The sequence below is a fragment of the Phascolarctos cinereus genome, unplaced genomic scaffold, assembly GCF_003287225.1.
Source record: "Phascolarctos cinereus isolate Bilbo 61053 unplaced genomic scaffold, phaCin_HiC Scaffold_5;HRSCAF=322, whole genome shotgun sequence".
NCBI lineage: Eukaryota > Metazoa > Chordata > Mammalia > Diprotodontia > Phascolarctidae > Phascolarctos > Phascolarctos cinereus.
Genome location: NW_027555958.1, coordinates 30,326,643 through 30,348,717, shown reverse-complemented (window position 1 = coordinate 30,348,717; position 22,075 = coordinate 30,326,643). Strand labels below are relative to the sequence as shown.

Below are 22,075 nucleotides of genomic sequence, written 5' to 3'. Positions count from 1 at the left end.
TTCATCGCGGCACCTCCCCTTTCCCCCCACCCTGTCTAGGAAAAAATCGTCCAGGCTGGCCACGCCCCTTGTGTTCAGCCCACCCCCAGTCACTTCCGTTTCCGCTTGCTGCCGAGCAGTTTCCGGTTCTCTGGTGTGAAGGTCGCCATGTCGGAACCACGACCTTTGCTGCGGATTTTGTGCCTGGCCGGCTTTAGACAGAGCGAGCGCGGCTTCCGCGAGAAAACCGGGTCTCTGAGGAAGGCGCTGCGGGGCCGCGCTGAGCTCCTGTACCTCAGCGGCCCGCACCCCATCCCAGGGCCCGCCCCTCCGGCTGGTGAGTGGCCCCGCCCACCCCAGTCGCGTGCGTCCCCGCCCCTCGCACGCGGCCTCTCTGCTTGGTTACCCGGAGCTTCCGCGCTGCTCTCCTCTGGCGGGACCTCCCCTTCCCCATCCCCCGTTTGCCACCCTTTGCTCTGTTGCTTCTGCTCCTTTCCCTTGCCCTCAGTTACTCCCCCAGCCCCCCCCATCTGCAGCTCCGGCTCACCGTGTTGCCCTGCTCGTGTTCCCATAGGGTCCTATTCCCCGGAGGAAGACCCTCGAGGTTGGTGGTTCTCGGATCCGGAGGCAGCCGTGTTCTCCGCCCTAGAGGAGCCCGCTGAGTGCCGTGGCCTGGAGGAAGCTTTGGGTGTAGTCGGCCAAGCAATGACCAAGTATGGCCCCTTGGATGGACTCCTTGGTTTTAGTCAAGGGGCGGCATTAGCAGCCCTGGTGTGCGCGCTGGGGCAGGCGGGTGACCCCCGCTTCCCCCTCCCTCGATTTGTCATCTTGGTTTCAGGTTTTCGCCCGAGAGGCCCCAAACTCGCAGTGCCTTCCCCGCAGGTACCCCTGTTGCTACCTTCACTGCACGTGCTGGGAGAGAATGATAGAGTCATCCCTACTCAGGAGAGTCTTGAGCTAGCTGGGTGCTTCTCTGGGGCAGTCACTCTCTCCCACCCTGGTGGCCACTTCATTCCAGCAGCTTCTCCCCAGCGCCAAGTATATCTCAAGTTCCTGGACCAGTTTACAAAGTGAGATTTCTGGGTTCCCTTGACCCTCTGTCCCCGCAACCTATCATTGAGGATACTTGAAGCTCATGGCCAGCCACTCTTTTGCCAGCAAGCTTGACGTGGGTATAGCTCCTAGCCTTCATCGATCAGCTAATAGAGATGTTGGTACCTTTGGGCCCAGACTATGCCCATCCTCCAGAGAGGAGCAGGGTTGTGAACTCTGCAGTCAGATGAAGGAGGATTCAACTGGGAAAGGGCAAAAAGGCTGAGACACTGGACAGATTTTCTGTGCCGTAGTTTCTATGACAAGAAATGGGCTGATTGACCTGTCGGGAATTTAAAGCGGGTATATTGGGCTAAAAGTGGACAGGAAAGGGGTGGATTCAGAGAAATGTTAGTAATGTAATTGCCACCCAATAAACCATATATTTTGATATTTGAGGTGTTTGTTTCTCTAGTGCACACATATACCAGTCGCATGGAGGGAGCCTCTGGCCTACTCAAATTAAGCAGGGTGGGCTAAGCAGTCAGACTTCTTGAACTCTGAAGTACTTGACTCTTGACCACCCTCCTGTACATTCTTTTGACACTGCTCTCCCTTGGTTCTCCTCTTCTCTGACCATTCCTTCTCAGTCTGGTTTGCTGGATCATCATTCTGTGCCCTGACTCTATGTGTTGGTGCATCACAGGGCTTTCTGCTCTACTCTGCAAGTGATCCTTTCACTAATGATGATCATCTATATTCAAATAAAACTCGTAGACTTATCCAGCTTTGACTTTGCCAAACTGCCTATTGAATATTCCCAACTGGCATCTCAAGACCAGTACTCATTTTTATCTCCAAACTCTCCTCCCTTCTTCCTAACTTTCCTGTTTCTGTTGAGGATGCCACTGTCTTTCCAGGCCCCCCCCACTTTCAGTCTTGGTATCATTTTTCCATCTCTTATCCAGTCAGTTGTCGTCTATTCGCTTGTTTGTCCCCATCTCTCCACTCACATTCACCACCATACTTCAGACTCTTCATCTTTTGCCTGGATTACTGCAGTTAGCCTCATTGGGTACCCAGCCTCCACTTTCTGCTTTCTATCCTTCCTCCACACAGTTGTCAGTGATACACTTTAAAGCCCAGGTTTGGTCATGTTCCTCCCCCGTTCAGAGCAGCTCCGGTGGCTATTGGATTGTAGGAATAAAATAAAACATGTTTGGCATAGAAAGCCCTTCACAGTCTGGTTTCCAGCCTGTCTTTCCAGGTCTGCTACTGTGCAATTCTTTTTTCCTCTTGCACACTCTGTGTTTCATCCAAGTTAGCAGTTATTCCCCGTATATTTTGTGTCCTTGTGTCTTTGTATAGGGTGTCCTCTGTGCCTGGGTGCAATCTTGATGTCTCTAAGCCTTGTCGATCCCTAGCTTCCTTTAAAGCTTAGTTCTAGCACCATCTCCTCCATGAAACCTGCCCTAATTCCCCCACACCCCTTTGCTAGCGTTCCTCTTGGGAATGATTTTGTATTTATGTGTGGGTTGTTTCACCCCAATAGAATGAAAGCTACTTGTGTGCCTCCAGTTCTCATCTCACAGCAGGTGTTAAATAAATACTTTTGAATGAATGGGTGTGAATGAAGTGCCCTGGGTAGGGGCTGAATGAGTGTGTCGGCCACTCCCAAGACAAGTGTACAAAATACACACATACATCCCCAAGTTTCTCATTTGAATTTTCCATTTTTGGTCTGAAGGCACTTTGTCCACGGGCGAAGAGGAAAAGGAAAAGAGATCCTCACTCAGAGGCCCAGGCAAGAGTAAGATTCGTAGAATTCCAGTAGAATGGAGTCACAGGACAGCTTTCTGAAGTCTTCTGTGTAGCAGCAGCTAGACCTGAGCCTGACAGCCTTACCCTTGGGAGGCACAGTCAGTGGCTTCCCAGTCACTCCTCTGGAGACATCCCAGCCCCGCCCCCCCTGCCTTCCACTGTATGACAACTTGGCCCACTGCCCTCTTGTTCCATTTAGTGCTTGGTCCCACCCTCAGCCACGCTACCATGTGATACTGTCCTTCCAGACTGACTCGGAGACAAAGGAAAACCTGCATCACCACTAAGCCATTTGTTCTCTTTCTCAGGCCCTTCCTAAACCCCTTTTGCTTTGGTCCCCACAAGGAGATTTGGAGTTGTCTTTCCCCTCCCCCCTCCCCCCTCCACCCAGCACACCATCTCTGAGCCCTAGGCACTGGCACCCTGGCAGCTATGTGCACAGTCTTGAGGCGCAAGCCTCATTCTAACTTTGAAGAATCTGTGTCAATGTGGGAAGGTGAGTACTTTGAGGGAAACGAGAAAGGAGTGACATTCGCACCTCCATTTCCTGATCTAGAAAATAATGCTTGCTGCTATGCTTACCTCTCAGGGTTCTAAGAATGAAAGATGAGGTTTGATTGTATTTTGAACAGTGGGGAAGGGAGAAGGGAAACCAACCAATCAAAATGCTGTTAACTCCAGACAGCATGATGATGGTGGTGATGATGGGCAGAGTGAGAGTAACTCTTACAATAACAGAAAAAGATCCAAAGCCCCTCATTTTTCAGAAGAGGAAACTGAGGCCCAGAAGTGACCTGAATTGCTCAGTATCACAGCTAGATTTGTGTCAGAGCTGGGAGTAGAACTCAGGTCCTGGCTCCTAATCCAGCATTTCCCCCGTTCTGTGCTGTCTTGTAAGGAAACCCAAGGAAACTGTGCCATCATTTGCCTCAGAACTTCTAGCTCTCCTGTTTACCTGTATGTGGTTCCTGAATCAGTTACTTGTCCTCTGGGCCCTGGCTTCTTCATTTGTAAAATTAGAGAACGAGACTAAAGGTCTAAAGTCTGTTTCCCCAGCTAAAATTCTAAGGTTCTATGATCTCATCCCCTGCCAAATTGCTATTTTAGACACAACTTTCTCTTTCTGTGTGATTCCTGGTCTTTCTGTCCTACCTTCTCTCTCCACAGATTGAGTCCATATTTTCACAGACCTACAAAGCACCCACCTCACAGTTCACAGAACCAAATTTCCCAGCTGTCTGTGGTACATTGGTTGAATGAAAAGAGCTAGGGTTGGGCAGCTAGGTGGCACCGTACATAAGCTCTGGCCTTGGAATCAGGAGGACCTGAGTTCAAATCCAGTCTCAGACACATGGCACTTACTAGCTGTATGACCCTAGGCAAGTCACTTAACCCCAATTGCCTCACAAAAAAGGCAAAAAAAAAAATTAATAATAATAACTAGGGTTAGGAAGGAGCCAGAAAACCTGGATTCTAATTCCAGCTCTGACACAAATTCACTATATCCCCTTAGGGAAGTCACTTCCTTACTAGATAGTCTTATTTTCCTTATCAATGAAATGAGGGAGTTGGACTAATTAGCTCAGATTTCTCCTAGCTCTAGCATCCTAGATGCTTCAGGCTCCAAGACTTTTGCCCTGGATGGAATTAAATAGAAAAGCAAAGTTCACCCTCCTTATGGAGGTGGAACAGGGAAGTTTGAACCCACAACCTGTTGTCTTACAGGGTAAGGATTCAGACCTAGGATGTTCCATTATCTTACACATCTGCAAAGTGGGTTCCTATGTATAGCTACCTACAGTTTGGGCAGTGGGGCTCCAGAAAACCCACCTGCCTGGAAATACCAGTCACACTATGGCTGAAATCTATTGAAGACTTTCTGGAGACATGCACTTAGAACTGCTTTACCTGGCTGAACTCTGGTATCCTAGGAGAACGTTATTTCTCTAGTTTACCATTGCCACGCTAAATGGTACTGGGCAGAAAGTGTTAGTGGAGGAGAGAAGGGAACTATGCCTATAATAGGTTGCATGAAGCCATTCATATTTTCTCCCTCCCTCCTTCTGTTCTGTGTTTCTGTCTCCTGCCTCAGCATGATAATTCTCACCAGTGTCTCTTTTTCTTTGCATGTATTGGGGGTGGGGAAGAGACCCCTGGAAAATTCTATTCTCAAATTCATCCCTGGAAGATCTGACCAATTCAGGCCCCGGTGGCTGCAGGGGCCAAAGATGTCCGACATTGTCATCCGGACATAAAGAGGCTGAACGTAAGATTTGCCATCAAGTCTCCACTTTCTTATTTTGGGCCAGGGAGAGCTTTCAAGAGAAAAAGGGATGGAGTGGCTATGAGAAGGCTGTGACTAATCATCTCTAGGTGCTAGGGGGGTGAGAGATGGCATCAGGAAGGACATTTACCTGAGAGGAGGGACAATGTGGACAGACTCATGGCGACAAATAGACATAGATACAGATAGACTCACTGTGACAAATGGCCGCGATCTTCAGTAGCTTTCGTCTGGGGCTGCTCTCCTTTTTTTTGGGGGGGTGGTAGGGGGCAGCGGTGGGACGGCCCCTCAAGCTGTGTTTAGCTGTAGACCCAGGAATGCCGTGTCCCCAGCCCCAAATGGTGCCAAGGGGTTGGAGGAAGACAAAATGCTTTGCCTCCATAGGTGCCTGGTTCCTGTCTCTCACCCAGGGGAGGGGTGGGGGTGGGGGTCCGGGAGCTTCTGACCCCGCCCCCTCAGCCTTCGGCCCGCCTACAGTCCCACCTCCCTCCCCCAGCCCTCAGACGGGGCGGGCGAAGAAGCGCGCGCCAGAGGAGGGGTGGCGGGGAGGAACGGCCGCGTGGGCGTGCTGCGGGGCGACCATGGCTGTAGACTGTTACCCCCGGTTCCCACAGTAACAATCGAAAGCCACGGTTGCCCTGGAGACGCGGGGGCGGGGGTGGGGCGCGCGAGTGACGGCATCTCCGTAGCTTCCTGACGTCACAGACTGCGGCTGGGGGGGGTAGGGGAGGGCTAAGGCTAGGTTGTGGGGGGTGAGGAGGGGGAAAGGGGAATGTTGGAGAAGAGGAGAAGGTTGGCGCAGTTCCAGGGGCCGCTCAGTGGAGCAGCCCCGGCCCCAAAAAGGTTTGGTCGGGATACTTCGTGCCATAAATGCCCTGCTTCCCCCATGAAATTTTCCAGGCTGGGGTCTTGTAGTCCCGGATGTCCGGGGCCGCAGCCAGGGAGTGGACTGCGGCATTTCCCGCGGGGTCTGCCTACACCCCCTACGACCTGTTGGCCTGCACTCGAACCTTGGCTGGGGGCTCAGTCGCAGCACTGCAGCCCCGGGGTGCCGAACGCAGAAGAGGCTCGGGCTGATTACAGGAGCAGCAGTCCGCTGGGATCAGCACCACGGACAGCTCCAAAGATGGGCCCTCGGGGCAGGAGGACTGCCCAGAGCCTAGGGACCCCGCTGGGAAGGCAGAGCTTTTTCCATTGCCTGCCCCCCACCCTAGCCCACCGCTTGGGACTCCTCTGCATCGTCTGGGGCCTTGGGCATCGTCCGAGGTTACATTCAGGGACACCGTAGGGAGCAAAATTTGCAGCACGGGGCTGGCGAGGGAGCCCAGAAGATGTTTTGGGGCAGAAATATTGAAGGGGGCGGCGGGAGTCTGCGGGGCTTCCAGGAGTGTCCGGGTGTCCAGGGGCGGGGGCCAGGCGTCGGTGGCCGTGACTGGAGACTGTTACTGAGGGTGGCCCGGGCAGTAAGCAGTCTAGAGCCAAGGTGCCGGCGCGCTGCCCGGGCCGGACCTGAATAAATCCTCCTCCTACTGCTTCTGCAGTGTCTCTGGAGAGGGGCTGGGACAAGCGACAGGAGCCTGAGCTGCCAGGAGAGACAGACGCACCCCAATATTAAAAGGCTCCCCTCTTCCCCCTCCCCCCCAAAGTGCCAGAGCATGGGGGCTCAGCACGCGGCCCCTGACGTCAGAACCAATGTGACGTGGGAGGCTGCAGCGGGGGAGGGGAAAAGGAGGGGGCAGTTCCGGTGGCTGAGGGGGGAAGGGGTCTGAGAGAAGAGATGTGGTGGGGGGAAGGATTGGAGGCGGTACTCTGAGCGGAGCTCCGGCGGCAACCCGGCCTCTCTTGCTCCTGGTGCTGAGAGGACAGCTCCGAGCCTCTGGAGCTCTCAGCAGTAAAGGGGGTGGAGGGTGGATGAGAGTGGAGGGACAGGGACCTTTGTAAGAGAGAAGAAGGCTTAGAGCTGGGGTTCTGGACAGGTTGAAGGAGATGGGTTAGATCTGGAGATGAGAGAAATGCGAGGAAGGGGTTCCTGGAAAGACTCGAAGTCCAGCAAAGCCAGGGAAAACGGAGTGGCTCTACTGGGGGCAGGGCGGTAGTGGGAAGCACGTCCTTCCCTCTCCCGCACCCCCACCCCCAGCTCTGGCCGCCGAGGCTGAGTCACCAAGCCATCGCCGCTGCAGAGAGGGGGCGGGGGTGCGTGGAGCTACAGAATTGGGGGGCAGGAGTCCGGGGGATGGGGCCCTCGGTGGGAAAGCAAGATAGGCATGTGGAGCCGGACTGGGGCAGGGGAGTGGAAAGGGGGCGGATTCCCGCCTCCCCCTCCTCCCTCCATGCCTGGGATGGCGCAGGAACCAGAGGAACCCACAGAGCTCTTGGCGTTTGGCTCTTCCACTCTCCCTCTGGGACAGAAGCCGGGGCGGGTGGAGGGACCAAGATAAGTGGTTTTACTGCAGCTTTGTCCCAGGGCCCTAGAAGTGCGTGGACCGGTACAACTCAGGAGAGAGAGGAGAAGGAGGGAGGGGGAAGGAAGGGAGGGAGAGAGAGAGAGAGAGAGAGAGAGAGAGAGAGAGAGAGAGAGAGAGAGAGAGAGAGAGAGAGAGAGAGAGAGAGAGAGAGAGAGATGTGGTCCCACCTACCTAACCCACCCAGGGGCTGCCCGGGTGTAGAGGGCTTTGACATGGCCACGGCAAAGCCCTCACACTTCCTGGGGTCCAAGGGATCCTCTAGAGGCCTAGCGGGGGCGGTCTCCGACAGTGAGGGAGGGACAGGGCAGCAAGGAAGCAGCACGTGCCGGGCCGGCCCCCTGGTGCTCCCTGGAAGCCTTCTGGTCTCCCTGAACTCCCAGCCACCACTCAGTCCCACCCCCGCCTAACTCACCTTCACCTCCCACCCCTCATGCGCCCCTATTACCTGGTAGAAGCAGCCGGACAGACGGTCGGCTGGACGGCTGGATGCCTGGCGTCCCAGCCCCCGCCGCTCAGCTCCCTCAGCCGTCGCCACCGCGCCGCAGCTTTTATAGCTGGGATAGTACTCCGGCCGGCTCCTCATTCATGCGGCCGCGGCTCCTACACACTGACGTAGCTCCAACGTCAGCAGGGAATTTAGGAAACGGGAAGAGGGGCTATTTATAGCGGCGGCAGCCAAGGGGGGGGGAGCCGGGAAGGAAGGGGCCAATATGTATGTAGTGTGTCTTTGGGGGGCCGCGGGAGAGGGGCAACTGTTTCAGAAAGGGGTAATCACTAGCTTAGGACCCTGGGGCAGGAAGATGTTAAATTCCCTGGCAGACCCAAGGCGTGTGTGTGTGAGGGCTCCCGCCTAGAGAGAACTAATAGAAGATAGGATGGGGGTGCTGGTAATAGTGGTTTGAGGAGGAACAGGGGACCATAGCTAATTACACCTGTATTCATTCTCTCTCGGGGCCCTTCCTTATGGGCCCAGAGGAAGGCGTGTCGCCACTCCAGGGGTATTCTACACCTGCGCTGCCTCAGGTTGTGGAGGCAACGGTGACTGGTGGTCTAGGGCTCAGCGGAAACATTTAAGTCATGAAAACATTTAAGTCATCTGAAGAAGGGAAATATCCAAGCAGAACGAGGCTCCAGTCCTGGTGTGATTCACCTATGGTATGGTGGAAAGCATCGGATCTGGAATCAGATACAGAGAACTTGGGCTCGAGTTTGACACCCTTACTAGCTGGGTGAACTCAGGCAAATCATATGACCTCTCTCAGCCTCAGTTTCCTCATCTGTGAAATAGGAAGGATGATTCCTGTACCGCCCGTCTACTTCACAGCCCTTTTGTGAAGTTCGAATGACAGCATATATATGAAGTCACTTGTAAAGGGTAAAGCGCTATAGAATCATGCCAGCTAGTATTATTATCAACTATAATAATCTCCGCATAGAGAGAGGAAGAAAGCTCCTGTCTTCTGCTCCTTGCCAGTTCTTAGCTCCTAAGCTTGGGGAATCAGGGGTTGGCTTCTTCATAGGTCAGAGAGAAAGAGCTCCCTTCACCTGGGTCCAGGGAGCAGCTCTGTGACGTCACAGAGTTCTCCAGTGGCGCTTCATAACCACCTTCACAACAACGTCAACGATGTCACCACCTAGGGGTAAGGCAGGAAGAAGGAAGCAGGGAGGAAAGGAAGACAAAGGGAACGGGAAAGAAGAAAGGAAAGGAGGGAGGGAAGAAGGGAGAAAAGAGGGAGGGAGGAAGAAAGAGAAAGAGAAGGAGGGGAAAAGAGACTTTCAGGGAGGTGAGAGGGACAAGCAGAGAGATGCAACAGCTTGTGCTGTACTGGTTGGAGAGACCCTGGAGGTCAAATGGAGAGCAGGAACAGTCTGAGAGGGTTTTTTTGGATGAGGCAACCTGGCATAGGAGGAATGAGGAGCAGAAAGTAAGTGGGAGGGGAAGCCCTGGGAGCTGGAGGCCAGTCTTGAGGAGAAGCCCAGTCTGGGAGGTGTAGGGCGGTCATGGGGGCAGTGGAAACAGTGCCAGGTCTAGACATGCTATCCTTATCCTACCTCAGTTTCTTTGTTAGTAAAAATGAGGAGGGGGTTGCACTAGAAAGCCTCAGATTCCTCCTAGTTCTAAATCCAATGATCCCTGACCCTGAGAAAAGTCTATCCAGGTGTCAGTAGAAAAACGGGAGAGGGAGGGAAGTTTGGAGTAGAGGCCTAAACAGGTGAAAGCTTTTATTGGTATTGAAAATGAAAAAAGTGCTGCCTATGGAGCAGAGCATCCGGGATGTGTGTGACTTTCAGCAAGTCTCTTATTTCACCTCCTGAAGCTTCACTTTCCTCATTTGTAAAAGGAAGGGCTGGCTACATGGCCTTTGAGGCCCCATCAGTACTAGTTCTATAAAGTAGATACCAAGGGTCTGTAATTACCTTCCTTACTAGCAGAGAGAGGGGAGGGATCAAGAGAGGGAGGGATGGAGGGGGATGGGTTCTTAGAAAGGAAGACTTGAATCCACTTGGATAGAAATGAGGGGAATTCTGGTGAATAGAGGCACACAAAAAAAAGGAAGATCCTAGACATGCATATACCCTGTAAGGAGAGCGTCCTCATGGGGATGTGGGAGCTGGGGGAGGCCCTGTCCCTCCTTGGCTGAGCCACTAGCTAGGTAGAGTCAGGCAAAAGAAGACTTTAAAGTGAGGCTCAGGTTGGGTGAGGTGACAAGTGAAAGGTAGGTGATGTAGAGGATTGTGGGTGAGGTGGAGGACCTGCACCTTGTTCTTTGCCATTCACTGCCAGGGAGTGTGAGAGATTCCTGTGAATACAGACATCTGTGCTCATCCCATGGACATGGGGGAGGGGGAGGGGGGAGGGTAAGGGCAAGGTAAGGAAGAGAATGTTCTTTGAGCCTATGCCTATTTCTCATCCAGTTGAAGAAGTCTTATGGGTGAAATGGTGCCATTGCAATGGATAGGATTAGTTCAGATAGAGAGAAAAAGGATTCTGTAAGAGAAAGCCAGAAATGGGAAGGGGAAGGAGATGGAGAGAGATGGGTTGAAAAAAACCCCTTTTATTGAGTGCAGAAGTATGGGTCTGGTCTCTTGGCCAAATTGGCTAATGTGGCCATCTCAGGAGAGTCAGGATTGGGATGGAATGACAGATAGGAATGGAATGGGAGAATGACCACAGGAAGAAGAGGACGGAGGTAGGTGTATGTGTGGGGCTGGTGATGGTTCTGACTTGGGCAAGAAAGTTGATGGAGCAAGTAAGGCTGGCTGAAAAGGGGCTCCTCTGCAGGGAGCATGATCTTTCTCTCCTTTGCACCCCTTCCCCTCAAATGGAAGAGAAACTTGAAAAAGCAGAGATGATGCCCTCCTGGAGAGGGAAAAGGGTGAGAATCAAGTAGGAAATTAATTGACCAAAAGCATGGAAGTGAAGTGGGGGTGGCAGGCAAAGGAGTTTTATGTTTTTTGTTTGTTTTTTGCCTTTTTGGTGAGGCAATCAGGGTTAAGTGACTTGCCTAGGGTCACACACCTAGTAAGTGTCATTTGTCTGAGGTCACATTTGAACTCAAGTCCTCCTGATTCCAAGGCCAGAGCTCTATCCACTGGGCCACTTAGCTGCCCCCAAAGGAGTTCTTAAAGAGAAATGATAGGTGTTAGAGAATTAGGAGATATTGGGAAGGATAGAGCCCTGGAGTTGGGGAGAGGAGAGAGGGCAGTATTAAATCTTGCTTGGAATGTTAGGAAGGAGTGACCCTAAGAAGTCCTGGATCTATAAGACTGGAATCTTGGGTGGGGGGAACAGGGGAGTAAGGGGGGAGGCAGAGGTGAAGGGCTTGTGGGATAGAGAGAGGTGGGTAGAGAGGGGAACAAGGAGGAACAGAGAGGATTTGGAGGGAATGGATGTAGGATGAGAGATGGGGACAATGGATGGGAATGAAAATATTGGGAGACAGGAAAATGGGAATGAGGCAGCGGGAGATGAAGCATAGTGGACTAAAAGAAGGATGGAGACAGGAAAGAAGTGGATAGAGGGAAGGAAAAGAGTGGATGGTAATTGAAGAACGGAGTAGAGATGAGTTGGTAGAAAAAGAAAAGGTTGATGGAGACCGGATGGAGTAGGGTATAAATGATGGTGATAGCTATGAAATGGGTGCTGGAGATAAACAGGGGATGGAGACAGAGAACAGAGAAGAGAGGTGTGGAGACAGAGAACTGGAGATAGGGAGGGAGTGATCAGAAGTGCCTGGGAAGAGAGAGAGGTGCAGAGACAGGGAAAGAGAGGAACAGAGATACAGGAAAGACGAGGTATGGAAATGGGAATGTAATCCTTCGACAGTGGGGGCAAAAAATTGGGAACAGGGACCCCCAAAGCCCAGATACTGAATGGGGAGAGTGGTACTCTTCCTAGGGCAGACGGGTGAGACTGCGGACTGGTGGGGAGATTGGTCTAGGGCAGCACGGGGGCGGGGTGGGGAGTTGTCAAAAGCAAGCCTGGAGGTGAATCCGCCGAGGGCTGGAAGCGCCTCTGGAGGGCGCCGAAGACCTTGGTGTCTGCTTTGGGGGGACTAGAGGCAATGGCACCTGGAACTTGGAAAATTGGCGAAGGATGAAAAAGTTCCGGGCCTCCAGGTGAACCACGGTTCCTTGAAGACAGCCCCTGCTCTAGGAAGTCCCTCTGCATGACTATGAGTCCCAGGCCCTGCAGTCACCTGGTTGGAGGGGGTCCAAAGAGGGGCCCTGGGACTCTGTCCGGGTCCCGAGCACCAGAGGTTCCAGGGAAACTTGTCCCCACGCCCGAGGACTAACTTCACGATACCCGCCTGTGCCCACTGCAGGGTGACTCAGCCCTGACCTCCCCGCGGGGCCACAGGCTGAGGACAGAGCTGGGGGCGGGAGGATACGAAGGGCGCTCCGCCTCCTGTCCGCCGGAGCCCCCGGCCCGGTTGCCAGGTTCCCCAAGGCCTTGGAGGAAAGAGATCTGTACAAACCTCATCGGTTACTATGGCAACGTTTCGCGCCGCCGCCGCTGCCTCTATCCCCGCCCCCCACTCCCCTCCACCATTAGCGAGGAGAAGATGGGGGACTGTGGAGCCGATCGGAAGCTCTGGCCGCTGAATGCCCAACATGGGGACCCCATTACCCCAACGTATAGGCGAAGGGAGCGGGGCCACAGCTCCCCCCTCTCAGTACTAATGGGCAGTTTAGGCAGCGTAATGCAGCCTCTTCTGCCGTGGTCCTGGAGGCCTAAATGTAGGGGAACCAGGAGGGTCAGGTTAGGAGTGACTAGGCTATTTAGGAGGGGCGCACAGGGAGATTTTCGGGCTGCCTGCCTGTCTCGTGTAACAGACCCTTGTACCCTGGGCTGCTTGTTTCTCCGAAGTGCCCTCGCCCCCACAGGAAGCATGAATCGTGCGTAGGAAAGAGTCAACTCTCAACTGGAGAATCCGGGGCTTTTGCAAGAGGGAAGGGGAGGGGGCTGTCCCAAAGGAGTCACGTGTACCATGGCAATGAAGGGGGGGGAATACTCTCCTTGTAAAGCGTGTTTATCTCTCCCCGCCCCCCCCCTTTCGCCTGGACCTTAGTAGAAACATTGCCAATTCCCCATTCCCCACCTCTCCCCCAACAAGTCATTCCACCGACGCGACCATCGGAGGCGTGGGGATGTCAGTCTGTTGCCTGGTGTCTCTGAGACAGTTTCTCTAGCACATTTCTCCAGACCACAGCAAGGCTGCCCCTCGAGCACCTGTCGAGGTTGTGGGGTGGGTTAGGGAGGAGGAGGACTAGGACGAGTACTAGGACGAGGACGAGGACGAGGATGAGGAGGCGGCGGCCGCAGCGAGTGTGCGTGAGAGGGGCAGCATTGTGCGGGTGTGAGGGAGCATTAGGTCTCTAGGAGAGCCTGGGTGCTCCTGGATGTGTGCTTAGTTGCGTGCACCCAGCCTGTTGAAGTCTGATCCCCTAGTGGGGGCCGCTGCATGGTCAACACAGTGTGATGGTCTTAGTCTCTTCGACTACAGAGTAGAGTTGAATGAAATGCGAAAAGTTTCCAGAACCAGCTAAAACCTCAAAGGTCGTTTAGGCCAGTTCCCATATTTTACAGAGCAGTAAACTAAGACCAAGAAGAAGGGAAGTCACTTGACCATGGTCACACAACTAGGCAGTTGCGGAGCGTTCAATTTGAAATCAGATCCCCAGACCTCCAAATCCTCTCCCTTGACACTGTCCACAGTCCTGGCCACGCTTTGATTGGGGGTCTCTTTTCCACTCACCTCTCCAATCCTACCTGAGACTCCCCCCCTTGGGAAGTGAGGTTAGGGTGTGTGTGTGTATGTGTGTGTGTATGTGTGTGTGTGTGTGTGTGTGTGTGTGTGTGTGTGCGCGCGCGCGCGCGCACATAAGGGCAGTGACAGGGCGCATCCCAACCTTTCCCCCACCCCTGACTCCTCACGCTACTAGGGGCCTGGGGCTGCATCTGTCCCGCGAGGCGGGGTCGGTGGGGGTGGAGTCCTCCAGAGACACAGCTGCGAGAGGCGTGGGGAAACGAGGGGGCGCACCTGCGCGCCCCAGGGCCCAGGTGCGCGGGGCCTCCCGGCTCCGGAGCTGCAGTGCTCGCTCGCGACCGCCAGGTGGCGCCATCCCCCAGGAGCCCGGCCCGGGCCCGGCCACTCCAGATAAGAGTGTGCGGAGCGGGCGGCGGGGCTGAGACGCGGCCGGGACGCGGGGAGGACGGACGGGCGGTAGGACGGACCGGCCGGGGAACCGGCGGGCGGAGCGGAGTGCGGCCACCTCTCCACCTGGATCTGCCGGCAGCCGGGCTCGGGGCTTCCGACATGCCCCCCAGGTGGGTCCTGGGGCCAGGCGCGGAGATGGGACGGCAGGCTCGGGGTCGGAGCCGGAGCCGGAGCCGGGGCTGGGGCCGGGGCTGGGAGCCCGGGCCGGGACAGCCTCGCTCCGCGGCGCTGCCTCGGGGATCGGGGGGAGCACGGTGCATCCTCTTCCCGCCCGCTCGCGGCGCCGGGTTCACCTGGGGGTCAGCGGCTCGGGGCCCGGGCTCTGCCCGCACATGGGCGGGGGGTGGGCGGGCGGAGCTGGCAGCGGGCCGCTGGCCTGGCACGGCCCGGCGCCTGGCAGAGGGGCGGCTGGAGGGAGGGCGGGGCGGCCCGGAGCGAGCGAGCGAGCGAGGAGCGAGCGCGGAGTCCGGCCGGCCGGCCGGCGGGAGCGGGGGCCGCAGGTAACGGGCCGGGGAGGCTCGGGGAGAGCGGCGCCGCCACCAGAGTCCGGGACGGGACGGGACGGGCTGGGAGCCGGGGCAGGGCTAGGGATGCGAAGGGACGAGGCGCGCCGGCCGCGCCGGCCCCGCCGGCAGGGGCGCGGCAGGGGCCCGCTAGCCTGCCTCCAGCTCCCGGCCCATCCCAAGTTGAGCAACTTTTCCCCAAGTTCTTGTCCCTCGGCGGGCTGGCCGAGCGGAGCAGCCGAGGGACTCCGGGGCGAGCTTGGGGGCCTCCCGGGAGGAATTGACCGGCCGGCGGGCGGGGCGCCGAGGCGATCGGCGCGGGGTCAGGGCCGCTGGGTCCGCGCCGTGCCCGGGGCGCTGCCCCCTCCCTCCCCCGGGAGCTGCGTGGCTCCCCCCTCCCCCCCCACCTGCTTCCTGCTGCAGCCTCCTGCCCCGATATAACGCCCTCCCCGCTGGCGGCCCGGGCCCTTCGCGCTCTGCCCGTGGCCGCGGAAGCCTCTCCCCTTCGGCCCCGGCCCCGGCAGCGGCAGCCGCTCCCCCTCGGCCCCGGCCCGGCTCGGCCCGGCGTGGAGGAACTTCTACCTCCGCGGCGCGAGTCCAGCCCCCGACCCACCGGCTGCAGCCGATGCCGATGCCGATACCACTACCCACAGCATTTCCCCACTAACCCGCTAACTTTTCCCAAACCGGGACTTTTGCGAAAGAACGAATTTCATCTCGATCGGATAATTTCTCTCCCCCCCCCACTCCAATGAGACACTCCCCTCTGGACTGAATGACTTTTTCTGAAGAGGATATTTCCCTGAAATCGGGTAACTCATTCCGAAGCGGAAATTTCTCCCCTTAAGTGGATTTATTTTTGAAAACTCCCCGCTTGCCACCCCTGCCCCCGACTTCTGTACTGGGGCCTCGGCCTTGGGCACTCAGTCCCCTTTCTTCACTGGGCTCTTCTATCAAGAAGACAGCCGAAGAGAGAGGGGACGACCTCCTTCCCTGCTTCTCTGGCCCCCTCCCTCCTCCTGGGGTCCAGGCCGTGCTGCCTTTCGGGCTCAGGTGACCGAGGTCATCATATGGGGGCCGAGCAGGGCAACTCCCGCGTCCCCCGTCTGAGGCAGGCAGTGTATAAGGGAGGCGCTCCCTCAAGCTGCCCGAGCGGGATGGGGTGGAGAGAGAGGCCCCTTGAGCATCCGCTCTGACCTTCTCTGTGCTTGTGTGTGTGTGTGTGTGTATGTGTGTGCATGTGTGTGTGTGTATACGTATGTCGTGTCGTGTCCTGTCGTGTCGCGTGTGTCCCCACAGGTGGGAGCACAGGGCAGATGATGCTGGACGCAATGGAGGCGCCGGGACACTCCAGACAGCTGCTCCTGCAGCTCAACAGCCAACGCACCAAAGGGTTCCTTTGCGACGTGATCATCGTGGTGCAGAACGCACTCTTCCGGGCTCACAAGAACGTGCTGGCGGCCAGCAGCGCCTACCTCAAGTCCCTGGTGGTCCACGACAATCTGCTCAACCTGGACCATGACATGGTCAGCCCCGCTGTCTTTCGCTTAGTCTTGGACTTCATCTATACCGGCCGCCTGGCCGACGGCGCGGATGGAACAGCGGCGGCGGCGCCCGGGGCCGAGCCCAGTCTGGGCGCGGTGCTGGCAGCCGCCAGCTACCTGCAGATCCCAGACCTTGTGTCCCTGTGCAAAAAGCGGCTCAAACGACACGGCAAGTACTGTCACCTGCGCGGGGGCGGGGGCAGTGGCGGCTACGCGCCCTACGGGAGGCCTGGCCGGGGCCTGCGTGCCACCACGCCAGTCATCCAGGCCTGCTACCCGGGTGGCGCGCCTTCAGGGCCTCCGCCGCCACAGGCCTCGGCCGCAGAGCTGCCCCCAGGAGCCGAGGCGCCGGTCAATACCCACTGCGCTGAGCTGTATGCCTCAGGCCCGGCGCCCCCTCAGCCACCGCCGCCGCCGCCGCCGCCGCCGTCGCTGTGCGCCCCGGAGCGCCGCTGCTCCCCGCTCTGCGGCCTGGACCTGTCCAAGAAGAGCCCCCCAGGCCCAGCGGCTGCCCCCGAGAGGCCGCACCCCGGGGAGCGCGAGCGCGAGGCACCTTCGCGCCACGACAGCAGCCCACCCGGGGCCGCCTATAAGGAGCCGCCGCTCTCGTTGCCCCTGCCTTTGCCGCTGCCGCTGCCCCTGCCCTTCCAGAAGATGGAGGAGGCCGGGCCGCCCCTTGATCCGTTCCGGCCGGGAGGCAGCCCCGGGCCTGAGCCCCCGGGACGACCGGATGGGCCTGCGCTGATCTACCGCTGGATGAAGGCTGAGCCGGGCCTGGGCAGCTACGGAGATGAGCTCGGGCGGGACCGCGGCTCCCCTGGGGAGCGCGGCGGGGCTGAAGAACCTGCAGACGAGGGGGACTCGCCTGGGGGCCCTCCGCTGCCCCTGCCGCCGCCTCGTTACCCAGGGGTGGGCCTGGACGGACCCGGGCCCGACGCGGACGATTACAAGAGCAGCAGTGAAGAGACGGGCAGCAGCGAGGAGCCGAGCCCGGGCGGAGGCCACCTGGCCAGCTACCACTGCCCTCATCTGACCTACAGAGAGCCTGAGAGCTTCGGGGACAACCGCTACGTGTGCATCCCGTGCGACAAGGGCTTCCCCAGCTCGGAGCAGCTCAACGCGCATGTCGAGGCGCACGTGGAGGAGGAGGAAGCGCTGTATGGGAGGGCGGAGGCGGCAGAAGCAGCGGCTGTGGGTGCAGCAGGCCTGGGACCCCCCTTCGGTGGCGGCGGCGGCGACAAGGGGGCCGGGGGCCCCGGGGGGCTGGGCGAGCTGCTGAGGCCCTACCGCTGCGCCTCGTGTGACAAGAGCTACAAGGACCCGGCCACCCTTCGGCAGCACGAGAAGACGCACTGGCTGACGCGGCCTTACCCCTGCACCATCTGTGGCAAGAAGTTCACGCAGCGCGGGACCATGACCCGCCACATGCGCAGCCACTTGGGCCTCAAGCCTTTTGCCTGCGACGCGTGTGGCATGCGCTTCACCCGCCAGTACCGGCTCACGGAGCACATGCGCATACACTCGGGGGAGAAGCCCTACGAGTGCCAGGTCTGTGGGGGCAAGTTCGCTCAGCAGCGCAACCTCATCAGCCATATGAAGATGCACGCCGTGGGCGCGGGCGGCGGGGCGGCTGGGGCGCTGGCGGGCCTCGGCGGCCTGCCCGGCGCGCCAGGCTGCCCCGACGGCAAAGCCAAGCTCGACTTCCCCGAAGGAGTCTTCGCGGTGGCACGGCTCACGGCGGAGCAGCTGGGCCTCAAACAGCAAGACAAGGCAGCGGCGGCGGCCGAGCTGCTGGCCCAGACCACGCACTTCCTGCACGACCCCAAAGCGGCGCTCGAGAGCCTCTACCCTCTGGCCAAGTTCACGGCCGAGCAGCTGGGGCTGAGCCCGGACAAGGCGGCCGAGGTGCTGAGCCAGAGCGCGCACCTAGCGGGGGGACCCGACGGCCGGACCATTGACCGCTTCTCCCCTACTTAGAAATCCCTTCACCCCAGCCCGGAGTGGGGATTGCACTGCATTCCCCCTCGCCGGGTGGGGTGGGAAATGGGGGCGATGGAGAGAAGTTCCCGCCCCGGGAGGGACAGCAGCTACGGCAACGAGCAACCGAGGCAGCCCCCCCCCACCCCTCGCCCCTCCCGGCCGGCCCCAAGGCCACACCAGGCGGAACCGCTTTGTGCCTTAGCCCGGGCAGGGGAGGCCCGGAATGGAGTGGGGGGGTGGGTGGGGGGTGGGGTGGGAAAGGGAGATTTCTATTTTTGATAATAGCTTCAACCAAAGGAGACCCCGACCCTGCCCCGCCCCCACGGCCGCGGTGTCAGCCGCGCCTCTTCCTGTGGTTCCTCTGCCCCGTCTTCCCGCTCCCTATCCCGGGAGCTGACTGGCCCCTGAGCTGCTACAGCCGCCGCGCTGGGGTTCACTGTGGGGGCGCTCCCCGCCCTACCTCCGGCCACTGCGTCTGCACCCGTTCTCACTGTGAATCAATCGGCGCCAGGGCCAGGGCAAATCGGGGGGGCGGGGGGAGGATTGAGCCGGCCCGGGGGTGCCCCCGCCCCCGCCCTGGGACCGATAATGTGAAGTTCCTCATTTTGCACAAGTGGCACCAGCCCCCGGGGCCCACTTCGCTTTCCGACCGCAGCCCCTGTGAGGCGAGATGGGAGGGAGGAGCCCCCAGACCCAGTCTCCCAAATCCTTTCACCTCCCCTTTCCCCTGGGGCCCGGGACGATATTTATTGCATGCGTCCTGGGCTGCCCCTGTCCTCGTCTAGGCAAGGCTGGGCCCAAACGACCACCTCCTAGCTCCCCTCTCCCCATCTCTCGAGTTTGTATATTTCTTACCGTGTACACACAGGCTCTCCCTGAGCCGTTTCCATTTTCTATACTCGAACCAACAGCAATAAAGCAGTAACCAACGCCTGGCCACTTTCTCCTGGGGGGGGGTGGGGTACCAGGGACGGGGGCAGTTTGGTCAGAAGTAGGGAACTGCTCTAGGTGACCCAAGCCTAAATTAGCAAAAAGTACAACCCCTTCCTCCCCCAGTCCTGTTGGAAACAGATCAGACTGGGACTCAGGTATGTTTCATAACTAAAAATTTATTAAGAAAACAACAAAACCAGCCTTGCAAACCAGGCTGAAAAGGGGAGGGCCTGTTTCCCCTCCTTCCAGGCCTCTGCTTCAGCCCAAGGGCGTGGGGGTAGGGGGTTCCCAGATACCCAAACACAGCCCCACCTCCCACCCCCCCTGCCCTGCCTATGGTAATCCCGGGAACACTTCCCTGTTTGAAGCAGCAGCCAGTCTCTGTCCCTCCCCACCCACTCACCGCTGAGGTGGTCACCCCATGAGTGGCCTGGGCTGCCACAGTCCCTCCTGTCCTCCCCAGCCCTGTGGTCCTGGCTGTGCCTGTAGAGTTGCCTCCAGCGAACATCATAAAGGAACTGCAGAAGGCTGGGACCCCAGCTCCCCCCCAAAACAACCAACCCTACTTACAAATGCACTTTCCCCCAAGGCCCCTTAGTCACTCCTTTCCCTGACCCTTGCTTCTGCCTGGGTGACATGTCCAGGCCTGGGCAGGCATCCTCTCCTGATACCCCGGCAAGCAGGACAGGCTTTACAGACATCTCCTCACAGCACAGAAACTTGGGTACAGAACAGAATGGTTTCATGTCTCACTGCCAAGGAAGGAAGTTTGCAGGACAGTGTGAGAAGATAGGAAAAGTGAAGCAAGAGAGGGAAACAAAGGCAAACAGATATGAGGGAGAAGGGGAGGGAGGGAGGAAAGGAAACAGGATCCTGCACCTGGGACCAGCAGGGTAAGGGCTAATGTCGATGGGAGAGGATTGGGCATGAAAGGCCAAGGGGAGAGGAGGAGGAGTAGGAGGAGAGGGATGGGCCCAGGGCTTGGATGACATCTTCCCTGGAACACTCACATCAAGAAGTTTGAGGTAACAACCTCGACCTTCCTTCCAGTCTAGACCCCATCCTCTCCTCCCCAGAGAAGGAGAAGCAAAGAGCAAAGTCTGTCTGACCAGTAGGTAGCAAATAAGCCAGGGGAAGGACAACCACGCGGGTTGCTGGTAGGACGAGGCGTCCAAAGCGCAGCATGGGTCAGAAGCCAAGGCCCAGAGGAGGTGGAGGCACCCTGCATGTTCTCATCATGGCACAGACAGAAAGAGGACCTTGAGATGGGGAAATTCCAAGGAATCACACTAACTGGCCCTCATCCCCATTCACCTGCATCCAACTCCAACCCTTAATGACCTGGCACACCTTAGCACCCAAGTTCCTGCAGGGGCGAGGCTCTTCCACTGTCTTTAGTGGATCAGGGTGGAGGAGGGAGAGAGGAGGGGAGGGAGAAGGTCTAAGACCAGGGATGGGCCCCAGCTCAGTGACACCAGCCAGTCTCCCTGCTAAATCTCTGCTGCCTCAGGAGGGTCCTGGCTCCCCCACAGCACGGCCACGGTGGTGGGTTGGAAGAGGATGGTTTATTGTCTGGGTGGGGTGGGTGGCGAGGGCGCTTGGGCTCCTCCCACGCCATGCGTGGCGCCTGTCGGCCTCACGAGAACGGTTCCATCGGGGTGGTGCCCGGTGTGGCCTTCTCACCCCACCTGTGCCCACTTGAGGAAGGCAGAGATGTCCCGGACTGGCACGTTTCTTGTCAGTGCCTTCACCCGAAGGTTTCTGTCATCTGTCAGCAGCACCACCTCTCGGAGAAGCCGGATCGGCTCATCTGTGACCACAAGAAAGAGACAGGAACAGTAAAGGGAGGGGGGAAGCTCCCTAGGTGCCACGCCTTGGAGGGTCCAAGGCTGAAGTGTTTCTGTAGCTTTTTCCATTTGCCTTAGATCCAAGGATTTTTCAGCTGGGGTCTGTGAACTTGTTTTAAAAAATATTTTGATAACTATTTCAATAGAATTAGTTTCTTTTGTAATCCAATGTACTTTATGCATCTAAAAACCTTGTTCTGAAAAGGACTTTACCAGACTGATGAAGGGGTCTAGACACATAAAAGGCTAAGAAACCTTGTTCTCGATTCCAGGGGGCAGAAGTAACTAGAGGGAGGATTCCTCGGTACTCTCTGGCATGAAGCTCAGTCTTGGGGGAGTGAGGGCTCTTCTCTCCTTGCACATGTACCAGCATGGGGGTAGCCTGATGACCCCATCTCCATGGCCAAATGCCTGTTCCTCAGTGCTCCAGCATGCTCTATTCTGCGCCTGTGGCATAGGCTGGAAGGGAAGGGCCTCCCCCCACCCCCAGTGTGAGGGGGTAGGGTGTGTGTGCGCACACTCCCTCTCATAAACATCCAATGTCTGACCTGCCGACCTCATCCTTGGGGAGGATGAGAAGGATGGCTGGATGTGTGTGATGGGCTTGAAAAGGGAGGACCATGGATGGAACTGAAAGGCGAGGAAAAGGGTTTGTGAAAGGGATGCTCTTAGAGGCCATTTCAAGGTCCAGATCTGGACCCCTTGTGGGTGTGGGGATGGTGGCTGGGAGCCTGGGCCTGAGGCTACACACAACCCCATCCCTGCTTGGCCTGGGACTCAAACTGGGAGAGTCCCAGGCCCCAGGTCAGTCAGCCCAGGCCCGGTGTTGCTGGCAGGGGTCCGAAGGGGTTTCTGCGGATACTTGGAGACATTTTTAACAATAAACATCCTCTGTTTTGACACTGGTAACTGAACTTTGTTAGAAACCAGAGACTGTCATCTTGTCAGGCCCCATCCGCCATAAT

At 57.6% G+C, this 22,075-nt stretch overlaps 3 protein-coding genes across 5 annotated transcripts in view; 2 read left to right on the top strand and 1 right to left on the bottom strand.

The window, feature by feature from the left end:
* The first annotated feature begins 147 nt into the window (after nucleotides 1–147).
* Nucleotides 148–1,464, top strand: OVCA2 (OVCA2 serine hydrolase domain containing). The gene is made up of 2 exons (XM_021007007.2): nucleotides 148–316; nucleotides 554–1,464. Exons 1-2 carry the CDS (start codon nucleotides 148–150, stop codon nucleotides 1,051–1,053), a joined length of 669 nt encoding a protein of 222 aa, XP_020862666.1. The 3' UTR covers nucleotides 1,054–1,464.
* A 12,867-nt stretch (nucleotides 1,465–14,331) lies between these two features.
* On the top strand, nucleotides 14,332–19,260 carry HIC1 (HIC ZBTB transcriptional repressor 1). Of its 3 annotated transcripts, none has more exons than XM_021007029.2 (2): nucleotides 14,332–14,413; nucleotides 16,106–19,260. In XM_021007029.2, the coding sequence occupies exon 2, from the start codon at nucleotides 16,123–16,125 to the stop codon at nucleotides 18,325–18,327; it is 2,205 nt and encodes a 734-aa protein (XP_020862688.1). In that variant the 5' UTR covers nucleotides 14,332–14,413; nucleotides 16,106–16,122; the 3' UTR covers nucleotides 18,328–19,260. The 3 variants fall into 3 exon arrangements, with proteins under 3 accessions (XP_020862688.1, XP_020862689.1, XP_020862687.1); XM_021007030.2 differs by lacking the exon at nucleotides 14,332–14,413 and adding an exon at nucleotides 14,542–14,803; XM_021007028.2 differs by lacking the exon at nucleotides 14,332–14,413 and adding an exon at nucleotides 14,823–15,618.
* A 159-nt stretch (nucleotides 19,261–19,419) lies between these two features.
* The window catches only part of SMG6 (SMG6 nonsense mediated mRNA decay factor), a 172,480-nt gene continuing 169,824 nt past the window's right edge, over nucleotides 19,420–22,075 (bottom strand). Inside the window, 1 exon segment of the mRNA XM_021007027.2 lies at nucleotides 19,420–21,073. Coding sequence (XP_020862686.1) covers nucleotides 20,943–21,073 — 131 coding nt within the window. The 3' untranslated portion in view covers nucleotides 19,420–20,942.